The 22,016-nt window shown below is 36.9% G+C and overlaps 1 protein-coding gene across 1 annotated transcript; it reads right to left on the bottom strand.

Moving 5' to 3' along the window:
• Positions 1–233: 233 nt before the first annotated feature.
• On the bottom strand, positions 234–12,194 carry rad23b (RAD23 homolog B, nucleotide excision repair protein). Its single transcript, XM_053478752.1, has 10 exons — positions 11,989–12,194; positions 7,947–8,028; positions 6,470–6,549; positions 5,673–5,890; positions 5,473–5,525; positions 4,948–5,075; positions 3,892–4,027; positions 2,323–2,450; positions 1,969–2,121; positions 234–1,077 (listed from the first exon to the last, which is right to left on the bottom strand). The coding sequence occupies exons 1-10, from the start codon at positions 12,052–12,054 to the stop codon at positions 964–966; spliced, it is 1,158 nt and encodes a 385-aa protein (XP_053334727.1). The 5' UTR covers positions 12,055–12,194; the 3' UTR covers positions 234–963.
• Positions 12,195–22,016: the final 9,822 nt, after the last annotated feature.

The raw sequence follows: 22,016 nt of genomic DNA on the forward strand, positions 1-22,016 counted from the left end.
TATATATATATAAATCAGATTTTAACACAGTAATGGAATTCTTCAGCACATGTATTCCACCCTGGAGATAAACAGCCTTCCATCTCCTATTTTTATACTTGCTGACTTATGGTTACAACACTTTAAATGTCTGAGGATACGTGAGGCAGCCATCAAGTGTGTGCATACACATAGCTAAAAGCAAGTCATTTGCACCCTTATGTTCACACTTATAACAGGTTTGCAGACAGGTGTATTTATGTTGAAAACTTTTATTTCTTCCTGTAAAAAGAACAGTAAATCTGCAGAACATGGAGCTGTCCACACTAATCAATGTGGAGCATGTAGACATGACGTTAACCTTTGAAATGAGTTAATGGGTTTTGCACAGAAACTTTCCTGCATTTCATGCACTAGAAAGAAAAGTTGGTTGTATTTTAACTAAAACAAAATATATACGGCAACTGGGATGCTTTAAAAATCTTTTTAATGTTTAAAACTGTGTTTCGGGTCCCTATACCGTTCAACTGTGAAGGAAGGCATGAACATGAGTGAAGGATGAAAGAAAATAAAAATAATTAAACAATGAACGTAAATGAATGCGTAGCTCAGCCACAAAACCTCGATCTGAAGGAGGAAAAAAAATGGGGATGAACCCTTTAAACCTGCATTTAGCAAAAATAAAATAATGAACAGAAGCCAAAAGATTATTCAGGGCATCATCAGAAGACTTCATGCGATTATGCTTTTTTTCCCCCCAATTGAGCAAACGAACATGCTCGCCTTCACAAAGAAGGTGTTGATGAAACAGACGAGTTATCCAGTGTGTAAAGAAAAATAGACCAAGACTGCCTGTGGAGGGGTTTATATATGAATATCATTTTATCGATTTTTGCAGTATGATTAACTGAAATAAAGAAACAAAAATAACCAAGGGTAAATCGGGAGGGGAACAAAAAAACAAAAAACAAAACCAAAAAGAACTTAGTCATCATCGAAGTTCTGTTGTAAAAGGAAATTGGCAGCCAGGTTCTCGTTCTTCTCACAAGCAAAGTAGGCCTGAATAACAAGTCCTTCTGGGAATCCAAGCGCCTTTAGCTACAGACATGAGAGAAAGAGAAGGGGCTAGTGTTTCATCACTGGTCCAGACAGACAAAGTCTATAATACAATATCTGTTTTTAAATCAGAAGTAAGAAAGATTATTATTATTAAACATGAACCCATGCTGACACTGGAAAATGTGGAGGAAAAACAAGATTGCTAGAAAAAGAATAATTACCCAGTAAAATGATAACTATAAACAATCTAAAATTAAGTATATGCTTATTTTATTTCAAAAGTGTTTTAAACAGAAATCACACTTGCTCATATGCTGCAGTATTTGCAAAGGCTCTTTCAGTAATGATTTTCCTCAGTTGCTATGAAGGTAAAATTTACATACTACTGATTAGTTCCGTTTTTAGGGCATTATTATTCTCTGTTTGATTCAACTGTTTGTTCCTGTTTTCTACAGATTTTGAAGTACTAATTTTAAATCTACTAACTGTATTTAATAAAACACTAAAATGTTGTGTAACCTATTGCTAAATGTTTAAATGTCAGGTCTCCTACGAAGCAATAATTTTTCTTCCTGCCAGTCTCCTGCTCCACACTCCGTTCCCAAAGGCAGCAGTAATCCACCAACTGCCAATTACTCAGAAGAAGTGACAATCTCACAAAACTATGTATGCTGCAATTACTTTTTATTTTCCCAAAAATCTGTGGTACATTTTTTAAGAATTCATAAATTTTAGGCCATTTAACAGTTGCAAGTTTACGTAAATAACTGAAAACTTTAATATATTAAATCTATCGATTTGCTTAATCATTTTATGATATTCTGGTCTGACCAAAAAAAAATTCAGTGTAGTAAATCTCAGATCCCGGATTTCTGTTCCTATGCTATGAAATAGTGCACTGTGTAATGAAAATAGCTCAGTGTGACTCACCCTCTCAATTGCTTCCTTTTCCTGTGGTGTGACCTGGATGTAGCTCATGTGCCCACCGCCAGCCTCAGACACACCCCCACCGCCTCCTTGCCCTGCCTCCTGTGCTGGTTCATTCAGCATCTGAATAAACTGCTCCTGGTGGCTGCTGATTTGCTGATGGAAGCAATGTACATAAAAAGGTGATATGGATGACGAGCCACTACATAAACTCAGAAAGAGATTAACTTATTTCAAAATGAGTCACATTGGAAAAAAGGTTAATATGAAACCTACAGCTGGAGTTGTATGTCTGTAGCTACAGTAACTGATTGCGTGTGTGTGTGTGTGTGTGTGTGTGTGTGTGTGTACACCCACCTGCAGTAACTGGGGGTTCTCTTGGCCGATCTGTTGCAGTAGGGCAGGCAGCAGTGAGGGGTTCTGTTGGATGATCTGCCTCATCTGCAGGAACTGAGGTTGATTCCTCAGAAACTCCAGAGGATTAGCTAGAGAGAATAATTAATGAATTCAGTTTTTATATATTATAATTTAAATAATTTCCATATATTTTAAGTTAAAGTGGCTGAAAGAAAATTGGACAAATCCTACAACTAAATGGAGACTTACTTAGGACCTACTGTTCAAGAATTATGATGCTATGGCATGTCAACATTTGAAAGAAATTTGATCTTGCATCAAAATTTGCACATGAACTCAATCTGTTCCTGTAGACCAGGCCCCTAAACATGATTGGGGCTTGGCAGCCTTATAGTTTATGAAACAATGAATGTTTTTTAATACCAAATTTGTTAAAACATGAAACTTACCCAGAATGTGTTTAGAAAAGTTGGCTAAACAAGTGGAGCAAATTATCTCAAAATCAAAATAAAAGGTACCAGACTGCAGAATTAGACATGAAATAACTTGTCTTTATGAACCCTACATACAATGTTAAACTACAGCCAAAATCAGGCAGATAGGACTGCCTTTCTTGAGCATCAGAGGAGAGTAATATCTAATGTTCAAGTTTTATGTCCTTATGACTGACAATAGTCTGTATATCATTATGGGGAGAAAAAAGAACATGCAAAAAGCAGCTATTTGTGCTTCGACCCCTAAATGTAACTTACAAATTACATAAAATATATATTTAATATATAGACAAATATATTTTTATACATTTCACCTTCATCTGTTTTAAAAGCCTGTTGAACTTGAATAAATACTGTGTTGTTCTCAAGGTAAAAGTTAAAATGCTGATACTAGCGTTGCATGGCATGCTCGCACTAAAGAATTAAGACAGTATTTAATTTTAAAAATAATACAATACCTGCTTTGATACTTAAAATTTTGTTTTTTCATACTTTTATTACAACTGTTTGATCTGGCTAACGGGTATTTGTCTCCTGAAGCACAACCCTGAGTGTTGACAGTAGTTGATGGAGCAGGACAAAAACAACCAGGGAGCATGAAGTGATGGGCAAGCAAGAGGAGAGAACAAAAATTTTTTTCATTCTGCTCAAAGACTGGACTTGAGATAACAGCAGCAGTCCAAAGTAAAATATGTAGATATTTGGGCTATAAAGTAACCAAAAAAGGCAAAAGCAGTGTGTGCGCCAAACCTCTGTCAAGCAAACATCCTAATATTTTCAAAGAATTTAAAGAAACAGGGTGAGCAAAGAAAAGCCTTGTAATGTACCGTGTAAATATTCATACACTGTCTACATTTTTGTTTAGTGCTGCAAGTCTTATCCATGATGGTGTATGCAAGTGACAGTGTTGAAGAGACCTTCTAATCATGCCTATCACTACATCGTCTGTAGTGTATTTCTATATAGCAAAGACACACACGCAAGTTTATACAGAGACCTGCTGGAATGATGGGATTAAAACAAAATTTTTGGTATTGACAAGAATAGATGATAATATAGCACTAGGTTTGCATACCTGCTGATCCAGCAGTGGGTTGTGTAGGTGTTGTGCTGGATGGAGACGAGAGTCCTGTGGAAGCAGTCGGTGCACGCCCTACTGGAGCTGCAGGATCAGAAGCCCCCACGTTCCCCTCACTCTCCACTGGAATTCCCTATACACAAAATTAAATAAACTTTCAAGACTGACTTAAAATTACTTAATAACTTACATTCAGCTTTACTTTATGTGTAATGCTGCAGCAGTCCTTTATCTGGGAACAAGCGCACACATCATACCTAATCCCAATGCATTAATTTTTATCATACCTAAACTCTTATCCCTCACTCCCAATTACCCTAATCTGATCAATTTCACACCTAATCCCACAATTCTTCCTTTCTTAGATATCCACAGCATTCCAAGCCTCTTCCTCATCCAAAAAAGGTTCCATGACCCCAACCCAGTCCCACACAATACTTTCCTCATTCTTAAAATCACCACAAGACCTCCTTCATTGTTAATCTACCCATAATCCCTTCCTCATCACTAATCCCTCCATGATCTATACCTCATTCCTACTGTCCATATTGGCTTTCTAAATCCCAATTAACCTAAATTCCACTTACTTATACTCATTCCTGACCCCAATCTTATTCCCAATCTTTACTCGATCACCCCCTTCATGATGCCAATTTAGAAATTAGCGAGTTTAACATCTATAAAACCTCTATTCATTATACAATCAATCCTTTTTTCATTACAAATGCCATGATTTCTCCCTTCTTCCCAACCATGACATACCACCTTCATATTCCAAATCCCATTATAATTCCTTCCTCATTCCTAATCTCGCCATAACCCACCCCCCATTATCCTCTCTTATTTCCATTGTATCATGAACATACTCTCCTTCCACATCACTCTTTACCCTATCGTTTCCAATCCTTTTATAAATATTTCCATCATATCTAACTAATTTCTTTAGATCCTTCATTCCTAATTGCTCTATTGCTTGTCACCAATTTGTCTTCTGTAATCTGTTTATCTCGCATCCCCTTGTAGAAGCCCGCTTCCCTGCCACACCCCTCTCACCGTGAGCAGGTACTCAACAGCTCGGTCTGGGTTGTTGAAACTGGCACGCAGCGCTGCCACCACCTGCTCCCTCTCATAGCCCATTAACATGATCTCAGTCACCATGTTCTCATACGATTGTCCAGTCACTGTCAAATACACACAATTGTCCTTATTATAGCAAGTAAAATCAACAGGTACACCTCTCATTTGATATTAAACACTGTCCTCTGTTATTGCCTATTAAAGCTTTAAATTGGCCAAGTACATTTCTCTGTGGATTATGTATTATAAATCCCAATGATGTTGGCTAATCAAAAGTGTTTTTCGATATAATGACGAAATCTGTCAAATTACACCTTACAAATAATGTTAACTGGGATAATTAATTATTTAAAAATTACTATTATGTTATTATATAGATGTATGACTCTATATATATATGTATAAAAAAAATGATCATCCATGTGTACATTAAACAACCTAATTGTAAAAGACAGCTTTTTTTTTAAAGAAATCTCCTAGTGGTGATAGAGTGGTCATTACCCAGAGCGGAAGTCGCCTCCTCGAATATGTTGACGTTTGTCAGGATACCAGAACTACAAGATAAAGACAGACACATCAGGCGTCCACCACGTATCCATATAAAGTACTGTATGCGTGATGTGGCTAAGAGTTGAGTCATGTTTTAGGTATGTGAAACGTCATCACTTGTGTATGATGGGTGCGTGAGGTGTGTAATGTACCTAGCAGGTGTAGAAGATGGTGGTTTTTCCTCTGCTGCTTTCTCTTCTTTGACGCTGCTTTCGGATGTGGTGTCAGTGGTGGTGGTGGTGGTGGTGGTAGTAGTGGCGGCGGCGGCAGCAGCAGCAGTGGGGATTGTGGGAGTCGTAGTGCTAGAAGTGGAACTACTCGATGACGCTGCAGTTGTTGGAGACTGAGCGGCAGCAGGAGCAGCTTTAGGCTAAAAAACATTTACAGTAAATGTACATTTACAGTTACTCATTCATATATACTAAGAAGGCTTAAACCTGGACAATGTTTTAGAGGATCTGGAACAGTGGTAGCTATAGTAACAGCAGCATTTATACCTATACAACGAGATGCTTCATGCTAAAATTCTTTAGAGTATTAACCTGTAGAAACATAGTGCAGTGATAATCTTTATACTATTAGAATTTAAAAAAATTATAAACTATAAATGAAAAAAACAATTGTCTCAAATATAGTTAGTGCAGTTTTAGAAAACAGCAAAAACCTTCTTTGCCCCTATATACCCCCTGCCTGAGTCTGATAGCGGCATGCAGTAATACTAAACCCATTGTGTAAGATATTTTAGCCCAATGACTTGTGCTAAACAATAAATAGATAAATAAACCTTCACACACAGACACCTTTGCAGCTGATCCACCGTGTTTTGAAAAAAGGAACAAAACAGACATTTAATTTTTCCTCAGATCTGTAAGGAACACTACAGCTCTACTCTCCTTATTACTAATAGAATAAAAAGTATTCAATTCGATGAGAGAGACTGATTTCTTACCTTTGCTACCATGACAACCACAAAGTTCTTCTCATCTATCTTATACTCCTTCAGTGCAGTGTCATCATTTAGGATTTTACCTGCAGAGTAAATCATAAAAAAATATTAGACAATTTATTAGCCACATTTTCATCCCTGCCTGTCTCTTGCCCCCTGTAATTCTTCCTGTCTCACTGCTTTCTCTTTTACAATCCCTCCCTCATGGTCTCTCTCCCTCTCTATTAACAGCAATGTTTACAAGCACATAATAATCTGTTATTAATAGGACTGCTTGATCAAAAAAGTTTTTGTAGATATTACAGTAAAAAAAAAAAAAGCAAACTCACTGATGTTAATTTATAAGCATGTGTATTTATGTCAAACTTTGCTCTGAATAAAATCATATATACCCTATACACACACACAAACACACAAACCTCGGATTGTGAGTAACGCAGTTTACGCACAAATATTTTTTATAAATTCTGACTTGGGAAACAAGCAAGTTCTGGTTTACATGTACCGAGTTTAATGTATCATGTTGTGATCACAGATGAGCCAACAGTTTTTCTCTTTTGTGCTGCGGAATTGTGGGTAATCGTCTCCCCTGCTGGGTCTTAATGCGTGTCCCTTACTGGTATAATCAACATGCACCCCACACACACACACACCTTCTACTTTTGCCTTTACAGACACACACACTTTCTCTTCGCTCTACACAAAAACACTGCTCTGTCGCGATTCTTTTCAAAGGTTGATTTGTTTTATTTTTACTTTACAGCAGTGATTCCATTCATCGAGTGTCATTAGAGAGGTTCCGTGATTTTTCCCAGATAAAACAGTGTTTCTGTTGTGTGTGCGCGTGTGTGAAAAGAGTGGAAAAAGGGTAACTGTGTAAGACAAGAAGCGGGAGAGTGGAGCTTACTTTAGATTCTTACACACACAGCGCCTGCACGGACAAACGGAAACACTTATCTGTCTGGAGTTTTTTTTATTTTAAAGTTAAAGTGCAAGTTAATTTGTTTAATTTTTACTTAATATTTTTGGGTTACTTAAATAATGCTCGTAATCCAAGGTTCCACTGTATGTGTTTATATATATATATATATATATATATATATATGAATAACACTTACTTTATTTGAGTTAAATATTATTATTTATGATTTGATGAGCAACATTTTGGGACAGATGCAGGACATCGCTTGACTACAGAAATTTTAGTGTTAAACATTATCCAAAACTTTTGTATGGCTACAGAGATTTTATCCGAGAGCCAGAGTTCCAGCTGAAGCCGAACTAATAAATAATATGTACAGGAAACCTTAGTTAACACATTCATATATTTAACTTTGCATCTCATTACTAACAACTTGCATAAATAAGAACTGGCTGGAGAATGGCCAGGTAAAATGCATAAACAGTTCATTCTTTGCATCTACATCATTTACTCCAAACACTTTGTCCCCTCAGTATACAGACACAGTAAAAGACTAACCTGCATAGATCAGCTTCTGTCCAGCGACAGGAAAACTCTCTTTGCCTTTCTCATTCTCAATTTTCTCCTTTAACGCCTTTACCTGGAAAATAAACGGAGAGATTAGAGATTCTGTGGACACACTTTTTTTGTTTGTTTTATGCAATACTTTCTCTAACAAAAAACATTGAGAATGACTGACCCAAGAGAATAATATTGTTTGTAATATTTTATGCAACATATGAAAGTGTACATGTACGTATATATAAAGTGGCAGGATTTTACATCTATACATTCAAATATTGACAGACAAAAAGCAAAAGCTACATTTGTTTCTTAAGCATTACTTGATTACTTGAAAGATTTTGTGAAAACTGATACAGTCATAGGATTCCACTTTAACAGAGGCTTACAATTTTGTCCACATAAAATCTCCTGGAAATTTTTTTTTTTGAGAGAAAATACTGGTTACAACAATTGACGCTACTTGCAGTCAAGATAAATTTGTTAATTTTTGTTGACATTTTCATTCACTCTTCTGCCTCTTACAGTATTTTTTCTGTCTTTCTTGCATTTTTCTTTGCTGTCTGTAGTTTGCAAAGTTCAGACCTTATCATCTCACTGTCTTTAAGCAGAGCCTGTAATAGTTGTTCTTTATTTACTTTTTACTCAACTGGCTGCACCTATCTGTGATCATCAAGGGTATTTTGCATTAGCTTGGCTACATGAATTTGCTCATTTGCTGAAATGTCTGTAGACAGTGGAGTTGAATCGATATTTAGCAAGCAATCCCATTTTTTTTTCTTTCTGTGGGTTCCCAGGTACTTTCTCAATTCTTTCCCCTCATCTGCTTTTTGTAAGCTAAGCTTTTGATTTTTTTTTTTACCTTTTCCTTATTTCTTCTATTAATAACTATATATGTTTTAAACTGTTATTTCTATTCCCACATTTCCCTCTCATTTCCTCTGGCTAACTTTTTAAGACATCAAACAAAACTATGTCTCATGTCTTTTGGCAAGGGGAAGATGCACTTGCATCAGGATAGGTATGCATTTTTTTTCTTTTTTGTGACAAGCGACTTTCTTGTTTGAAATTTATGATTTCAAAACAAAGGAAGATGGGTTACATTTTTATTAATTATGAAATAACACTAAGAAGCAAAATTACTTTACCATCTCCTTATAATGCATTTTTACAGTGGAAATTACCATTTTGTTTTAAATGCAACACAACACTTAAATAATATTTACATAGTAATTTATGCCAATAATAAAGCTGTGATTATCATAAACTACTGGTATTTGAAGAATGAAAAAAGGCTTCTAACAGAAAGAGATGAAGTTTGAGTCGCATCAATGCATTTGACCTTGATCTAAACCTATTAAACATAACTTTACAAGTAAGCATCCATTTCTCTGATTATTCCAAACTATAAATGCCCAAGAAGTTTACTTTTTTTTATATTCTAAAGACGGTTGCCAGACTTGGCATGCAGCAGCTATAGCAATCATGGGTCCTCTTTAAAAAAAATTGTCGAGTGGACGTTGTGCATATTATCAATAAAATGGCTCCATAAATATTAGTTACGCCGCCCCATGACATTTCAGCAAGTTGACTTGATTGACATAGTTACCCAAATTATTAATTATACCAAAAGCACGGTCGCTTTATTACCTTAATTTATTTAAAAAATTAACCCACTGTAAGATTATGCCAAGCTATTTAACTGAGTGTTTTATTATGAATTTCACCTTTGTGGTATAAAGTTTTTATGGTTACACCAACCACATTGACATTTGATTAATGCCCCAATACATTCTATCAAAATATCAAAATTGATTGAACTAGAAAATTTTAGATTAGGTCTGCAGAGAAATAATTTATACAAGTAATTTGTATATTTATTTTTAACCGTTATAATATACACTACAAAGACACAAACAAATGACTGTCATGTCATCGAACAGTACAAAAACACATGCCCCAATACATTATACCCATCGCACAATATTCATATCATGGATGATCTATTGTGTGCATAGTGGAAGCTGTGCCATTATCACACACTAAGCACTTCAGTCTAACACTATACACTTAAAAGCTGACTATACAGTAGATAGATATTTGAAGAGCACTAAAAAGAAAAATGCTAATCACTGGTTTTAGCATATATCTAGCTAGTACCAGTGTACTATTGCTCACAGAGTGACCACACAGCTTAAAAAACAGCTCATGTTTCTATGCAAGTCTACACACACACACTGATGGTAGAAAGGATTTGATTTGACTTATGGGCACTTAGCCCTCATTTTGTTTGGTTACATTTAGCAACTAAAAGACAATGAGTTATAAATTGTGTTCAAATTATATATATGCCATACTGCAAAAGTCTGCATGCCCTTAGGCCACAGAGGTGTCATTAAATACTGAGTGACGAGGGTGTGTGATAAATCAGACTACTTGTAACCAAGCAGTAGGTGACTTTTTAAGCACAGCATTGTTCAGTTGTTTTTATTCTTCTCATGACAAAGCAAATTTTCTACAGTAAAACTTTATTACTATTCACTATTAATCTGTTTACAGTTATCACCATTAACACTGGAGAACCAAATGAGTTTTAATAAAGGACTGACCTGGAGACTGTACAAAGTTAAACATTTCTTTACAGACAAAAAAAATAAAAATCACAACATGGAGTTTGTGAGGGTCTCTGCAAAATAGGTGTTACTACAGTGTGTGTAGAAGTCTCCATACATAGAGGAAAATAAAATAGCAAGTTTATTTAAAATAACATTCTGTACATCATGTTGTAAACATGATGGTGTCAGCACACACTAGTGTTAAGTTCATGGCGAACTTAACGTGAATCAAAGTATGAAATATTTTGGACATTGTGCTATATAAAAAGTGTTTCCCCTATAGATGGAGACTTTTTGGACATCATATCAGAATGAGCTCATTAATGTAACCCTGTGATGTGCTGCTGCACTACAGACGGGGCTGCTGTTATAGAAAATTAATCACCTTCTTTTAACCAATCAGAAACTGTAGGATACGAAAAAGTTATGCTAAAAAAATGCTAATGGAAAAGGACAGGGTCTCTGAGTGCAGATGGAGGTGTGAAAATAATGTAGTCACTGCAGCTGCACGGGTTCAGGCCCGAGTTCAACTCTTTCACCATTATCTCCCCCCCACCAGTTTTTATAAAAACGATATAACTGACAACCGGTGCTTCGTATCAGGGGTAACTGGCTAACAACATGGAATAAGTCAACCCATATTACGTGATGTGCTTAAAAACAAACAAGAACAAACGCTCGGATTTAAGTTCGTTAATTATAAGGATAACTTGCGTGTGATTCAGCAGGCCACGCAATGCTAGCAACGCTAACTTAACAAATTAGCCAGATGGCACAACTCTGAGCCCTGTGCTCACAACTAAGTTTAAAAAGTGTTTTTTTTTTTATATATATATAGGTAATTAGTTATTTAATGAATGAGCATGCTAATCAATGTGCCTCCTTGACGACTAATCGACGCGGAGTTTGTTCCTGAACGTCAGACTATTCAATTAGCCGAAGGGCAGAATAGAAAACTAACTAATATGAACTTGGAACTACTTTTGTTAGGGATAACATTACACTAAATTAAATTGAATACCATACCAGGGTTTGCTTCCCAGACTACATTATGACGTTTACACCAAGTTAATTAGCTATAACAAACGCTAACGTCAGGCATGCTAGTTAGCCATCATGTTAACGTGGATTATAGAGCGAGGTGGCTCGTTAGCTTAGCATCTCTTGTGCGGGCGTTCTCAACTTTTTCTCTGATAAATAAACCATCTTAAACGTTAGACATTATTTGTCACTCATTAATATTTTTTAATAAGACAGACTAAACAGTACTCTGTTTTAATATCTAGGGTAGTTTAGCATCATATAGCTGTCACAAGCACAGACTCCTTGGTAACATGTGTAACGTTAGCTTAGCATAGCATAGGTACAAGCCAACTTTGGCGGCCCCGTGTCTCGAGCCCTTCCGCCGAGTGAATATCTCTCACCGTCTCCTCCGCGTCGATGTCGATTTTAAACGTCTGCTGCTGCAGGGTTTTCAGTGTGATCTGCATTTTGAGCAGTTTTCGAAAGCGTGTGAGGAGAGACTATGATCTTTCCCAAGGTGTGACAATGAGTCCGGGCTATTTTCGCTAGCTCATCACAGCCTGCTCGCCGCCATTTACACTCAAGCCTTTTTTTGCAGCGCATAAACAAACCAGGAACATACCACGCATGCGCCAAATTAGAGCCCTTGCGCATGCGCCAAATACTCTCCGAGAATCAACGCGGAACTGCCAAAACAGTTTCTTGAATGACCACTAGGAGCTAACTCCAATAGTGAGTCAATCCCATAGACTCCACAGTATTTTAGCCTTTAAAAAACAACAACAAAAAAAAACATGTACATTATAGGGATCATGATTCTGCAGAAAGAATCATAAAAAAGGACATACTATTTTTTTAGCACTACATATGCAATATTATTAACTGAATTTTATTTTTTAACCAACTATACAAAGAATAAAAAAATGAGACACACCAGGAAATAAATAGTATAGATACATTTAATACATTATTATATAATTCAATTATTTTTTCTATATTTTTTTCATTTCTTTTTTTTATTTTATTATTATATTTTAATCCTTATTGGCCTACACTGTGTTGCTGACAAAGATCTGTGCCGCTTGTTTTTTTTTTTACTTTCCAACTTTACAACAGAAATAAAGGTTTGCACCCTGGTTAAAAAAGAAAATCCCATAAATGACAACTGTACAGGGTGAATTTTTATGTATTGCGTAAGTCAAAAGTACATTAAGCCATGGCATTCTGAATAATTAGTTGTATGCGTGATAAATGCATCTGTCACTCATGCAGCTAATTACTCAGAAGCCATGACTTAATGTACTTTTAACTCATGGGATACATAAAAATAAAGCATCAAACTGCTAGCTGTCTGATATGCATCGCCTTAGGTATCCAGCTAAGTGGAATCAGTGAACTTGACTTCTTAGCTGTTTAGACCTTGCAGAGCATTCTTATTTAGGGGACGAGGTATAGGGCATGAATGACGGACTTCAATCAAATGCAAAGTAACATTAGCATATAAATTAATATTAGCCACTTCAGCATTTTATATAAACTAAAGCTAAGGTTGGAAACTCCGTGAAATGGAAATAAGGAATGGGTAAAAGAAGAAGAAGTGTTACCTTTTATTAGGGTATAATTGTTTTTTATTTGGTTTGATTTATTCACGAGAAATTTCACCAGTTGTCCCGGTTTGACTTGAACCCCCTTGTATATCATTTTGTCATTCTACAGTATATCTTTATAAGCTGTTTGGACATGTAAGATATTTGTCAAAGTTATGTATAACATATGTCTCATTAATAAAATAGTTAATATTATTTGCTACTCGGTTGGTTAACATTAAGTTTTGAAACAAAAATAATCACAGTGTATCTATCAGTTACTGCAGACTAATTTGCCTGACTGCACAGATTTAACTTTTGCCTTAACTTTGTGAAATTATGAAAAGAAATTTTAAATTATACCCAATATTATGTTAGCTAGTAAGACAGCAAGATAAGTTAACGTAAATGTTATATTCGCCTATTTTACTATGCACACAAAATTATAGAGAAATCACAGCTACCGAACATTATATTTCCCTGTTTCTCCTTTTTTGCTAAAATGTGACCCTAATGGATTTGACCTATTCCTATTTATTTATGTATTTATTTATTGCTTTTATGTGTTGAGTATTAGAACGCTACACCATGTCACCTTGGGGTACGTAGACAAGAAATATAATGTAGACGAGAAATATATTATTCCTAACAATTCACACAAAACATAAAGAAAAAAAATGTATTTAAAACTGTACAGTACATTATATATCTACAGTATTATTATAGACCTGTGATTTCTTCTTCTTTGTTGTTCAACAGAGGTTGGCATTTTATAGTGTTGTGGCATGGTGGCTTAGTGGTTAGCACTGTCACCTTGCACCTCTAGTTCGATTCCCACCTTAGGGTCTGTGTACATGGTGTTTTTATGTTGTCCCCGTGCTTGGTGGGTTTCCTTCAGGTTCTGTGGTTTCCTCTCACAGTCCAAAGACATGCAGATTAGGCAAATCTCGCTCACAAACTAGAATCAGGGCAATAATGAGGTTAATTAACCCACACGGTGACATGAAAGGATGCAATGTGCAAACAAGCAATAGAAAATCGATTAAACAAATGTTATCATCATTCTGATGCCTCCCATGCCTTTATTTTTCTTTCAAGCCTTTATTTTGTACCCAGTGCAGCCCTGGCAAGGTGTCCTCCTGGGTTGAGTTCTGGCCAATGAGAAGTGCACTCTCTGTTATCTGTTTTGTTAAAAAACATCACAGAAAGCCCGAGGGAGTGGTGGGGTTTCCTTCTGTCCACTGATTTTTTCAAATAAATCACCGTGTCCTAGTTCTCTGGCCTGTGATATTTATTTCTTATAGATTTCACTTTAACTCTCAAATATATTATGTATATTGCTCTTTGTTAGTTGTTTATATATATTGAACAAATATATATGGAACAGTTCCAATTCCAGTTAAGGGGCGATTCCATATTTTACAGGGCGGTTGGCAACCATAGCTAAAGCTAAAATAGCTAGCTTGTGGTAACTGAGGTAAGTTCCAATTAACAGCCAGGCTCTGTTTGTCCCACAAATTTATGGATTAACAGGTGTTCGTTAAGGTCAGCTCCTGCCAAGATATCGACAGCTAGAGCTCCCACAGTTGAGTTTGAAAATTGCTCTTCAGAAAACCTCAGGGTGATGGCACAGAGGGTTTGACAATTATTTTTTATAGATATAAGAGAAGGCATCCCACATTTCTTTTTTAACTGGGAGATGTTGAAAAAGTGTGACAGTTTAACATTTAGCACATCCTATATGCTCATTAAATTGTCTTCTTAATATCTTATATTCTTAATCAGTAAGTTTAGGTCTTTTAATTTGGTCCCCCCCTGCTTATGCCTAGACTTGTCCAGCTGGGGAATCAGCTAATGCTCTGGCCACAGGCTAGCTTATGCTAAAAGTAAATGGGCCAAAATGACAACCCTGAGGATGCAGCAACAATGTGATGCTAGCCCGAGACTCAGTGAGTGGCCTGGCTTTTGCTGGTTAGCAACATGCTGGAATATCCTTTCCTAAAAAGTGCTGTGCAGTGCTGCAGAGTAAGATGCACAACAAAGCAACAAAGAGTTTGAGATTCCACATGCTGCCTTACAACAAGTACCCATAGTCATTCCTTTTCGCCAGCAACTTTGGGATGCCTGTTGCTGGGCTACAACACAAAGGGAGTTTTTTTACCTGGTGGTGCTGAATTAATTTGTTGTCAAGCTGCTGCCTCAAACCTCCAAGTTTGTTCAGTGTTACTTTCTGGTGTTGCTGAAGGCTATCTGGTTGGCAGAGGAGCATCTGATGGTATATTCGGGGTCAGTCATCCTCTCGTTCTCTTTCTAGCTCTTATTGAAATAATAAGCCATCTGATTGGGTCATTAAACCAAACTGCACATGGGCATTAGATTGTGCTAGTCTTGGTGAACTACACAATGCAATACCCGAAAGCAGTGGCTCTGCATAACGTCTCTGCATGCAGTGTTGTGAAGGCATTTTTCTGTAAAAGTCAGTACACAGGAAAATTTGCTATAGGCACAAGAATGGTAATCCCAGCTGTACAACAGAGGCACTTAACCACATGACTTACAATGCTCATGTTGCTGCCGTTGAGCTCCAAATTACTTGCAACATGGCCAGTCTTTACACCACATTTAGAGCTGAAGAAGTTGACAATGAGCTAAATTGAACACATGGAGGTGATTTACTTCAGATTTACCATTTTAATCTTAAAAACCATGAAAAGAGGAAATAGTTGTCAATAGAGCAGAGTTCAAAATATAAATCCTCACCGTGTCCCAAATTCCCTAAGGAGACCTATTACAAAGAGAGTTTGTAACATTCTGTGACTTTCCAACATCTCATGCACAGCATCCTCCGTTCACATAACGGCTATGCTGCTTCCTATTTTTTGCAATTACTGTCAGCAGCATGTACAAAATCCAAGGGCTCCTTGATATTTTGTACAAGTTGATCAAGATTAGATGGGCAAAAATCACAATAACCCCTAAGAAGTGTGCAGTTGGTCAGGTGGAATTACAGCACCTGGGCTTCCACGTGGGTCGGTTGAGTCCCAGGCAGTAAGCAGTGTTATTTCAGGTAAAATGAGGAATAAGTTCTCAGTGTAAAAGAGCAAATATAGCACTATTTAAAAAGAATGTCTGGCCATTAAGTGGGCAGTTCTCACTTCTATTGCCTTTTGGGGATGGCTTTTGTTCTTGGTCAGCTCACTCCAGTTGCTCTACTGCATTTATAATGTTAATCACTTTTTGGTATCTGGTGCTCCAACCCTTAACATTTAAGTCAAGCTACAGGCCAGGGATGCAGATGATCGTAGTTTACTTCCTGTCCAGCCAAAGGGGGAGGTAGTTGTCTATGCTGTAGGTCAGAATGCTCCCCAACCTGAGACGGGTGGTGGGGGTATGTGGTGTCAGGGGTGTGTGCATGTGTATAAGTATCACAATGACATTGGACCAATAATAACCACATGATAAAATTGAAGGAGTGACCTCAATAAATAACTAAAAATAGGACTTTAAACCAAATGAAATATATTCATAAAAAGTCCATACAAGATTTTTTTTTCCTTTCAGCAACTAAACTAATCGTCTGGATAGGATTTAAAGTCTGGTCTCAACATTGAGAAACTGGAGTGCTTTTGCACATACTGTACATTGCTTTGTCAAATTGTAAGTGCCACATTATATCTCCTCAAAGTAAAAATGCTAGACAACTGCAATTTGCCAAAATTGGGAGCATTCGAAAGGAAAAACAAACCCCTTACGGTCTGAGCTTCATTCTGTAAAACCAGACATTGCATATATTACAGTACAGTAGTGTAGATACTTAGCAAAGCTATATGGAATACTGCAGTGTAGCTGAGTGTAACATGCCTAAATTGTGAACAATTGTCCAAATTGTGAACAATGACTCTTGCTGCTGCTACCACTATTACTGTTTTTGCTGATTTAGAAGCACTGATGCACTTTGCAGTAAACAAATTCCAAAACAATTGAACAGAGAGAGAATGCTGCAATGGTCAGATATGCGCTACACACATAATGTGTGGGAAGCTGTTGTTCTCTTTTGAAAATGTGAATACCACCGATTCCCCTCTCCCAGCAGTTGAATGGTTCCAAAAAAAGCAAAGAAATATGGGAACAAACCCACCAGCAATTAGAACAAGCTGAAGCAGTAAACAAAGAATTTGCAGATCGGGGAAGACCACTCGATGAACTGGGAGAAGCACTGGAAGTACTTTGATCCTTTAAAAAATAAATGAGGTGACATATAAACTGAAATTACCTTGCCACATCCGACTAACACTTTAAACTGAAACCATCCTTGGAGGAAAAATTTTCTTTTGGCTCCCCGTCAGAACCCCTCCAGATTGAGGGTCAGCCTGTTTACAATATAAGAGCCATTCTGGACAAGCGCAGACATAGAAGACTGCAATAGCTCACTGGGAGGGATACAGACCAGAAGAAACAGAGTTGCGTCTCAGCAATAATGATTGACAGAGTTGGGTAGAAACGAGTTACATTTACTCCGTTACATTTACTTGAGTAACTTTTTGGAAAAAAAATTTATTTCTTTGAGTAATTTTACTGCACAACACTTTTACTTGAGTAGATTTGTGGAGAAGAAACGCTACTCTTACTTCGCTACATTTGCCTACACTCGACTTGTCACTTTTCTATCCATTTATTCTACACATACAGCTGGTAGATCTACCGCATGACTGTTTTAGCAACCAAACGCAGCAACAATAATCACATGAGTCCGTTCGACCAATAAGGTCATGCGGGATAGTGGGGAACAAAAGCATTTAGCCGGTGTCCTATAAATTCATCCTACCTGTGAATCCGTTTTACATACGCTCACTGCAGATGCGCAAACAAAAGTTTCTGCATCCTTCTCTTATTTTGCGGAACGCCAATAAATCCATGCTGCTGCTAGTGGAACCATGCGGTTAGTGTACAATCCTGGGGTGAGTATAAAATGCTTCTTTTTATGTTTGTGTGATTATATGTTAGCTTTAATTGTAGATATATGTTACTTTAACAGTCTATGAATATATAAGTATATTTCAGTACAGAATTAATCGCCAACACACGTGTTGTTCATTTTTATGCATTCCTGGCATCATATACAAAGCAATGTTTCGCTTGCAAAAGAACAGTTTCATACTGCGGTGTCTTCTCTACACACTTCAGCACACTGTGTGTATATATAAGTAACATAATTTCTAAAAAAAAAAAAAATAAATCAGACATTGTGATTGAAACAGTTACTCAGTACTTGAATAGTCTTTACACAGAATCCTTTTTACTCTTACTTGAGTACATTTTTTGGCTACTCTACTCATCTCAGATGATCGATGAGTTTTATGCCAACCGTCTCAACCAACCACATGCACACCTTAAAAAGAGACCCAGGAAAAGAATCGTTCCCACAGGTCGCTTCTTGAGAGGGCGATCTGTCAGATTATCATCAGCAGAATTGGCAGCTGATGAAACCATACACACCAACAAGTCAGGTGCAAACTTAATTCAGCTTCCAGTATACGTGGTCAAGATCATCTGAGTTCTAACAAGATGCACATGCAGCCAATCTCAACTGTGTAGAACTAGAACTGTGTAGAAAGGAGCAGAACGGAACAGTTGTGAAGTTTATGTGATTTATTTTGTGATTTATCCCGAATAATACAAAGCCTTGTTTTTCCTGTTGAACCAATCGAGTATGATTTCTTTTTTTTTTTTTTTTATCACCTTCTAGTTTCCTTCCAAGCCTTGTGCTGATTGATCTTGGATTCTCCTATTTTTTTTGTCTGCCAGATCCACTTTGAAATAAACTGTGCTTTTACCAGCACTTGCATCCTCTCACTTCTTAGTGTCTCTGACAGTATGTAGTAGTAACACTGATGGTGTGGATAAGCTGCAGGTTTCTCACTTGTATAATGAATATTACTTACTGACACTGATGGAGAATCTCTGACGGTGTGTAAAATTGAACCGCATTCTCTGTCAGTCTGAGGTAACAACATTCCAGCCCTGAACAGTAGAAAGTTAGACAGTAGAACAGTACAAAACTCTGCTCTGAAATATGCCTATAAAAAAAACAGCAACTTTTCAAAATTTCACACTCTTCAAAAAGAATAAACTACAATCATTTTTTTTCTACAAAGCAATGGTTGGAAAAGGACAGAGCATGCAGGAAGACACACTGATTACTGTGGAACAATACAGTGCCAACATGTGTAGGGCATATACTGTATGGATTTAACTGGACAGACATAAGTCTAGTACCAAAGAGTCAGCAGAACATTTTAAGATAAGAATATTTCCAAAACATTTGTGTGCAGTTTTTGTATACACGCTACTGTTCAAAAGTTTTAGAACACTTTCTAACTCCATCATGGTTTCTGATTTTTATTTCTTTCTACATTGTAGAAATTCAAGGCGTCCAAAAATGCATATATATATATATGCATTATGGTGCTTGACAGATTTTGCAAATGCACTTGACAATCCTGTTCTTGCAAGAACTATTACAGAAAGGCTGACCTCTGTGTCTTAAAATAACAACTAACTGTTGTTTTTCTTGTTGTTACATAATTACCTAATTCCATATGTGTTATTTTATAGTTTTGAAATCCCCAGTATTGTTGTAGAATGTAGAAAATAAATCACTAAACAAGAAAAAAGAAATTTGCAAGTGTTCTAAAACTTTTGAACGGTAGTATACACTGTCCTACGGGGCAGTTAGAAAAAACTCTGAAACCCTAATTTTGACTTGTTCACATTTACAAAATATTTTTATCAATAAAGGCGGCAAGGTGGCATCGTCCCTCCACGGTCAAGGATTCGGATTCCACCTTGGGTCTGCGTGCCTCCCACAGCCCAAAAACATGCAAATTAGGCTAATTGGCATTTCCAAGTTGCCCATAGTGTGTGAATGAGTGTGTGATTGCTTGTGTGCCCTGCGATGGATTAGCACCCTGTCCAAGTATCCTGGGATAGGCTCCAGGCCCCCTGCGACACTCTACAGGGTAAGCAGTATAGAAAATGAATGAATGAATAAAACTTGAAGATCAGAAACGGAGCTCCTGGTTCATGGTAAAAAAAAAAAAATCTTTATTTAAAATGATAGAAATGCATGAATTTATTATACGTTTAATTTACCTTTTGTATATCTTTTATATGGTATAAATATCCAGTTCAGCTTGTTCCCGCTCATAATGTCTCCCCATAGCTGTGTGTTTGTGTGTGTAACAGAAAGACAGATTAACAAGGTGACAGATGCAGAGGCGATGGGAGGTGATGGCCTGCAGGAACAGAACGGTTTCCCGGATAAAAATTCCCCAAAACACGTCACTGTGTCCCCGAGGCTCCAATCCACACATTTCAGTGCCAAACTTCAAGTGCTAATAACAATACGTTAGGCAGGATAACCAGGGCCCTGATTATAAAGTGTATAATTGTATGCATATCGTTGTGTACTTCTGTCCAAATCATGCATTTTGTTAATTTTCATAGTAGAAAGAAGTAAAAACAACTTCTGCAGGTTTTTTTAAAAAATAGCATTTTCTGCAAATGTTAATAGAGTGATAATGTTATGCCTTGATTTACTTGTAAGGACTCATTACTCAGGTCAAGAAATATCATTAGGAAACTCCTCAAACCATTAAAACTGCTAACTCTTAACAACCACAGGCTCCTCTAAGCAGATGACTGAGGATCTAAAGATTAAGCTAATTGATGACTACACAGTGGAGGAATGCACTGAAAGGGAACTGTGGAGGTCAAGGCTAGATGTGGAAGGCTAATAAAACTTTTAAATAGAACTGTCCATATGCTGGGCAGAAAGGCGATGCAAAACCCTGAAAGACAGCAAAGGCTTGAAGGAAGGTCTGGCTGACACACGAGTGGTGCGCTGTTCTACATGATCTGCAAGGGAAAAATCCTCAGGAGACTTTATTGGTGATATTATTACAAAAGTCAGTGTCTGAAGTATGCAAAAAAAGTAACTAAGCCAGAGGCGTTTAAAAATAGAATTCTTTGACCACACTCAGCATTTTAAGCATGGGGTGAATATATTATGCTCAAAGCAAAAACTGACAATAAGTCAAGAAACTGACACAAACTGGCTCCTACAACAGGACAACAATCCAAAACATATAGTACTGTGTAAAAGAATTGAGCCATCCTGGGAATAAGGGAAAGTATCTACTGTGACAGGCTGCAAAGTGCCTAAATATACCATTAAAAAAAATACATTTATGTAAAAACCTCAGCGGCAACCTCATTTCCCCTCTTATCTGTTTCAACCACTCAGTATTCAGCATCACTAGTATATTAATCACCAGCCGGATCATCTGTCATCATCTGCACCTGTTTTTCACTGGTTCATGCCTAAAGTTAGATGCTTTTTTTCATGCTTGAATGAGTCATAGGTCACTGTGTGGTTTAACAAACAAAATCGTTTCCTATGAAACTGATCAGGTACAGGGCTGGACTGAAACTGAGAGCTAAAAAGAAATCCTTCAGCAAGCCTGACGAACTATTCCTCAAGAATACAACAAAATCTGGCTCTCTGGATGATAAATCTAAAGAAAGGGTGGCTATTTAACAGTAGTACAGTATTTTCAAGACTTTTAAGTACTGTGAGTACTGTACATCAAACTCCAGCATGAACTCCAACTACAAATGCAAGCTGAAGCTTTTGGAAGGGCTGTTACCGTTCCTTGATTTGAACATAATTGAAATTCTGTGGATAGACCTTAAACATGGTGTGCATGCAAGACAGACAGAGTATATCTCAGAACTATTCTTTGGTGCAAGAAACATAACTTGAATAATCTTACAAAAGATTT

The sequence above is a fragment of the Clarias gariepinus genome, chromosome 19, assembly GCF_024256425.1.
Source record: "Clarias gariepinus isolate MV-2021 ecotype Netherlands chromosome 19, CGAR_prim_01v2, whole genome shotgun sequence".
In the NCBI taxonomy this organism is placed as follows: Eukaryota; Metazoa; Chordata; class Actinopteri; order Siluriformes; family Clariidae; genus Clarias; species Clarias gariepinus.

What these genes read in the sequence shown, in the direction of transcription:
- rad23b (XM_053478752.1), bottom strand. Translation starts at nt 12,054, where the DNA reads ATGCAGATCACACTGAAAACCCTGCAGCAGCAGACGTTTAAAATCGAC. An exon ending in TGGTTGTCATGGTAGCAAAG is followed by an intron (nt 5,891 to 6,469) that starts GTAAGAAATCAG and finishes AATGTTTTTTAG; the next exon opens with CCTAAAGCTGCTCCTGCTGC. An exon ending in CCATCTTCTACACCTGCTAG is followed by an intron (nt 5,526 to 5,672) that starts GTACATTACACA and finishes TTTATCTTGTAG; the next exon opens with TTCTGGTATCCTGACAAACG.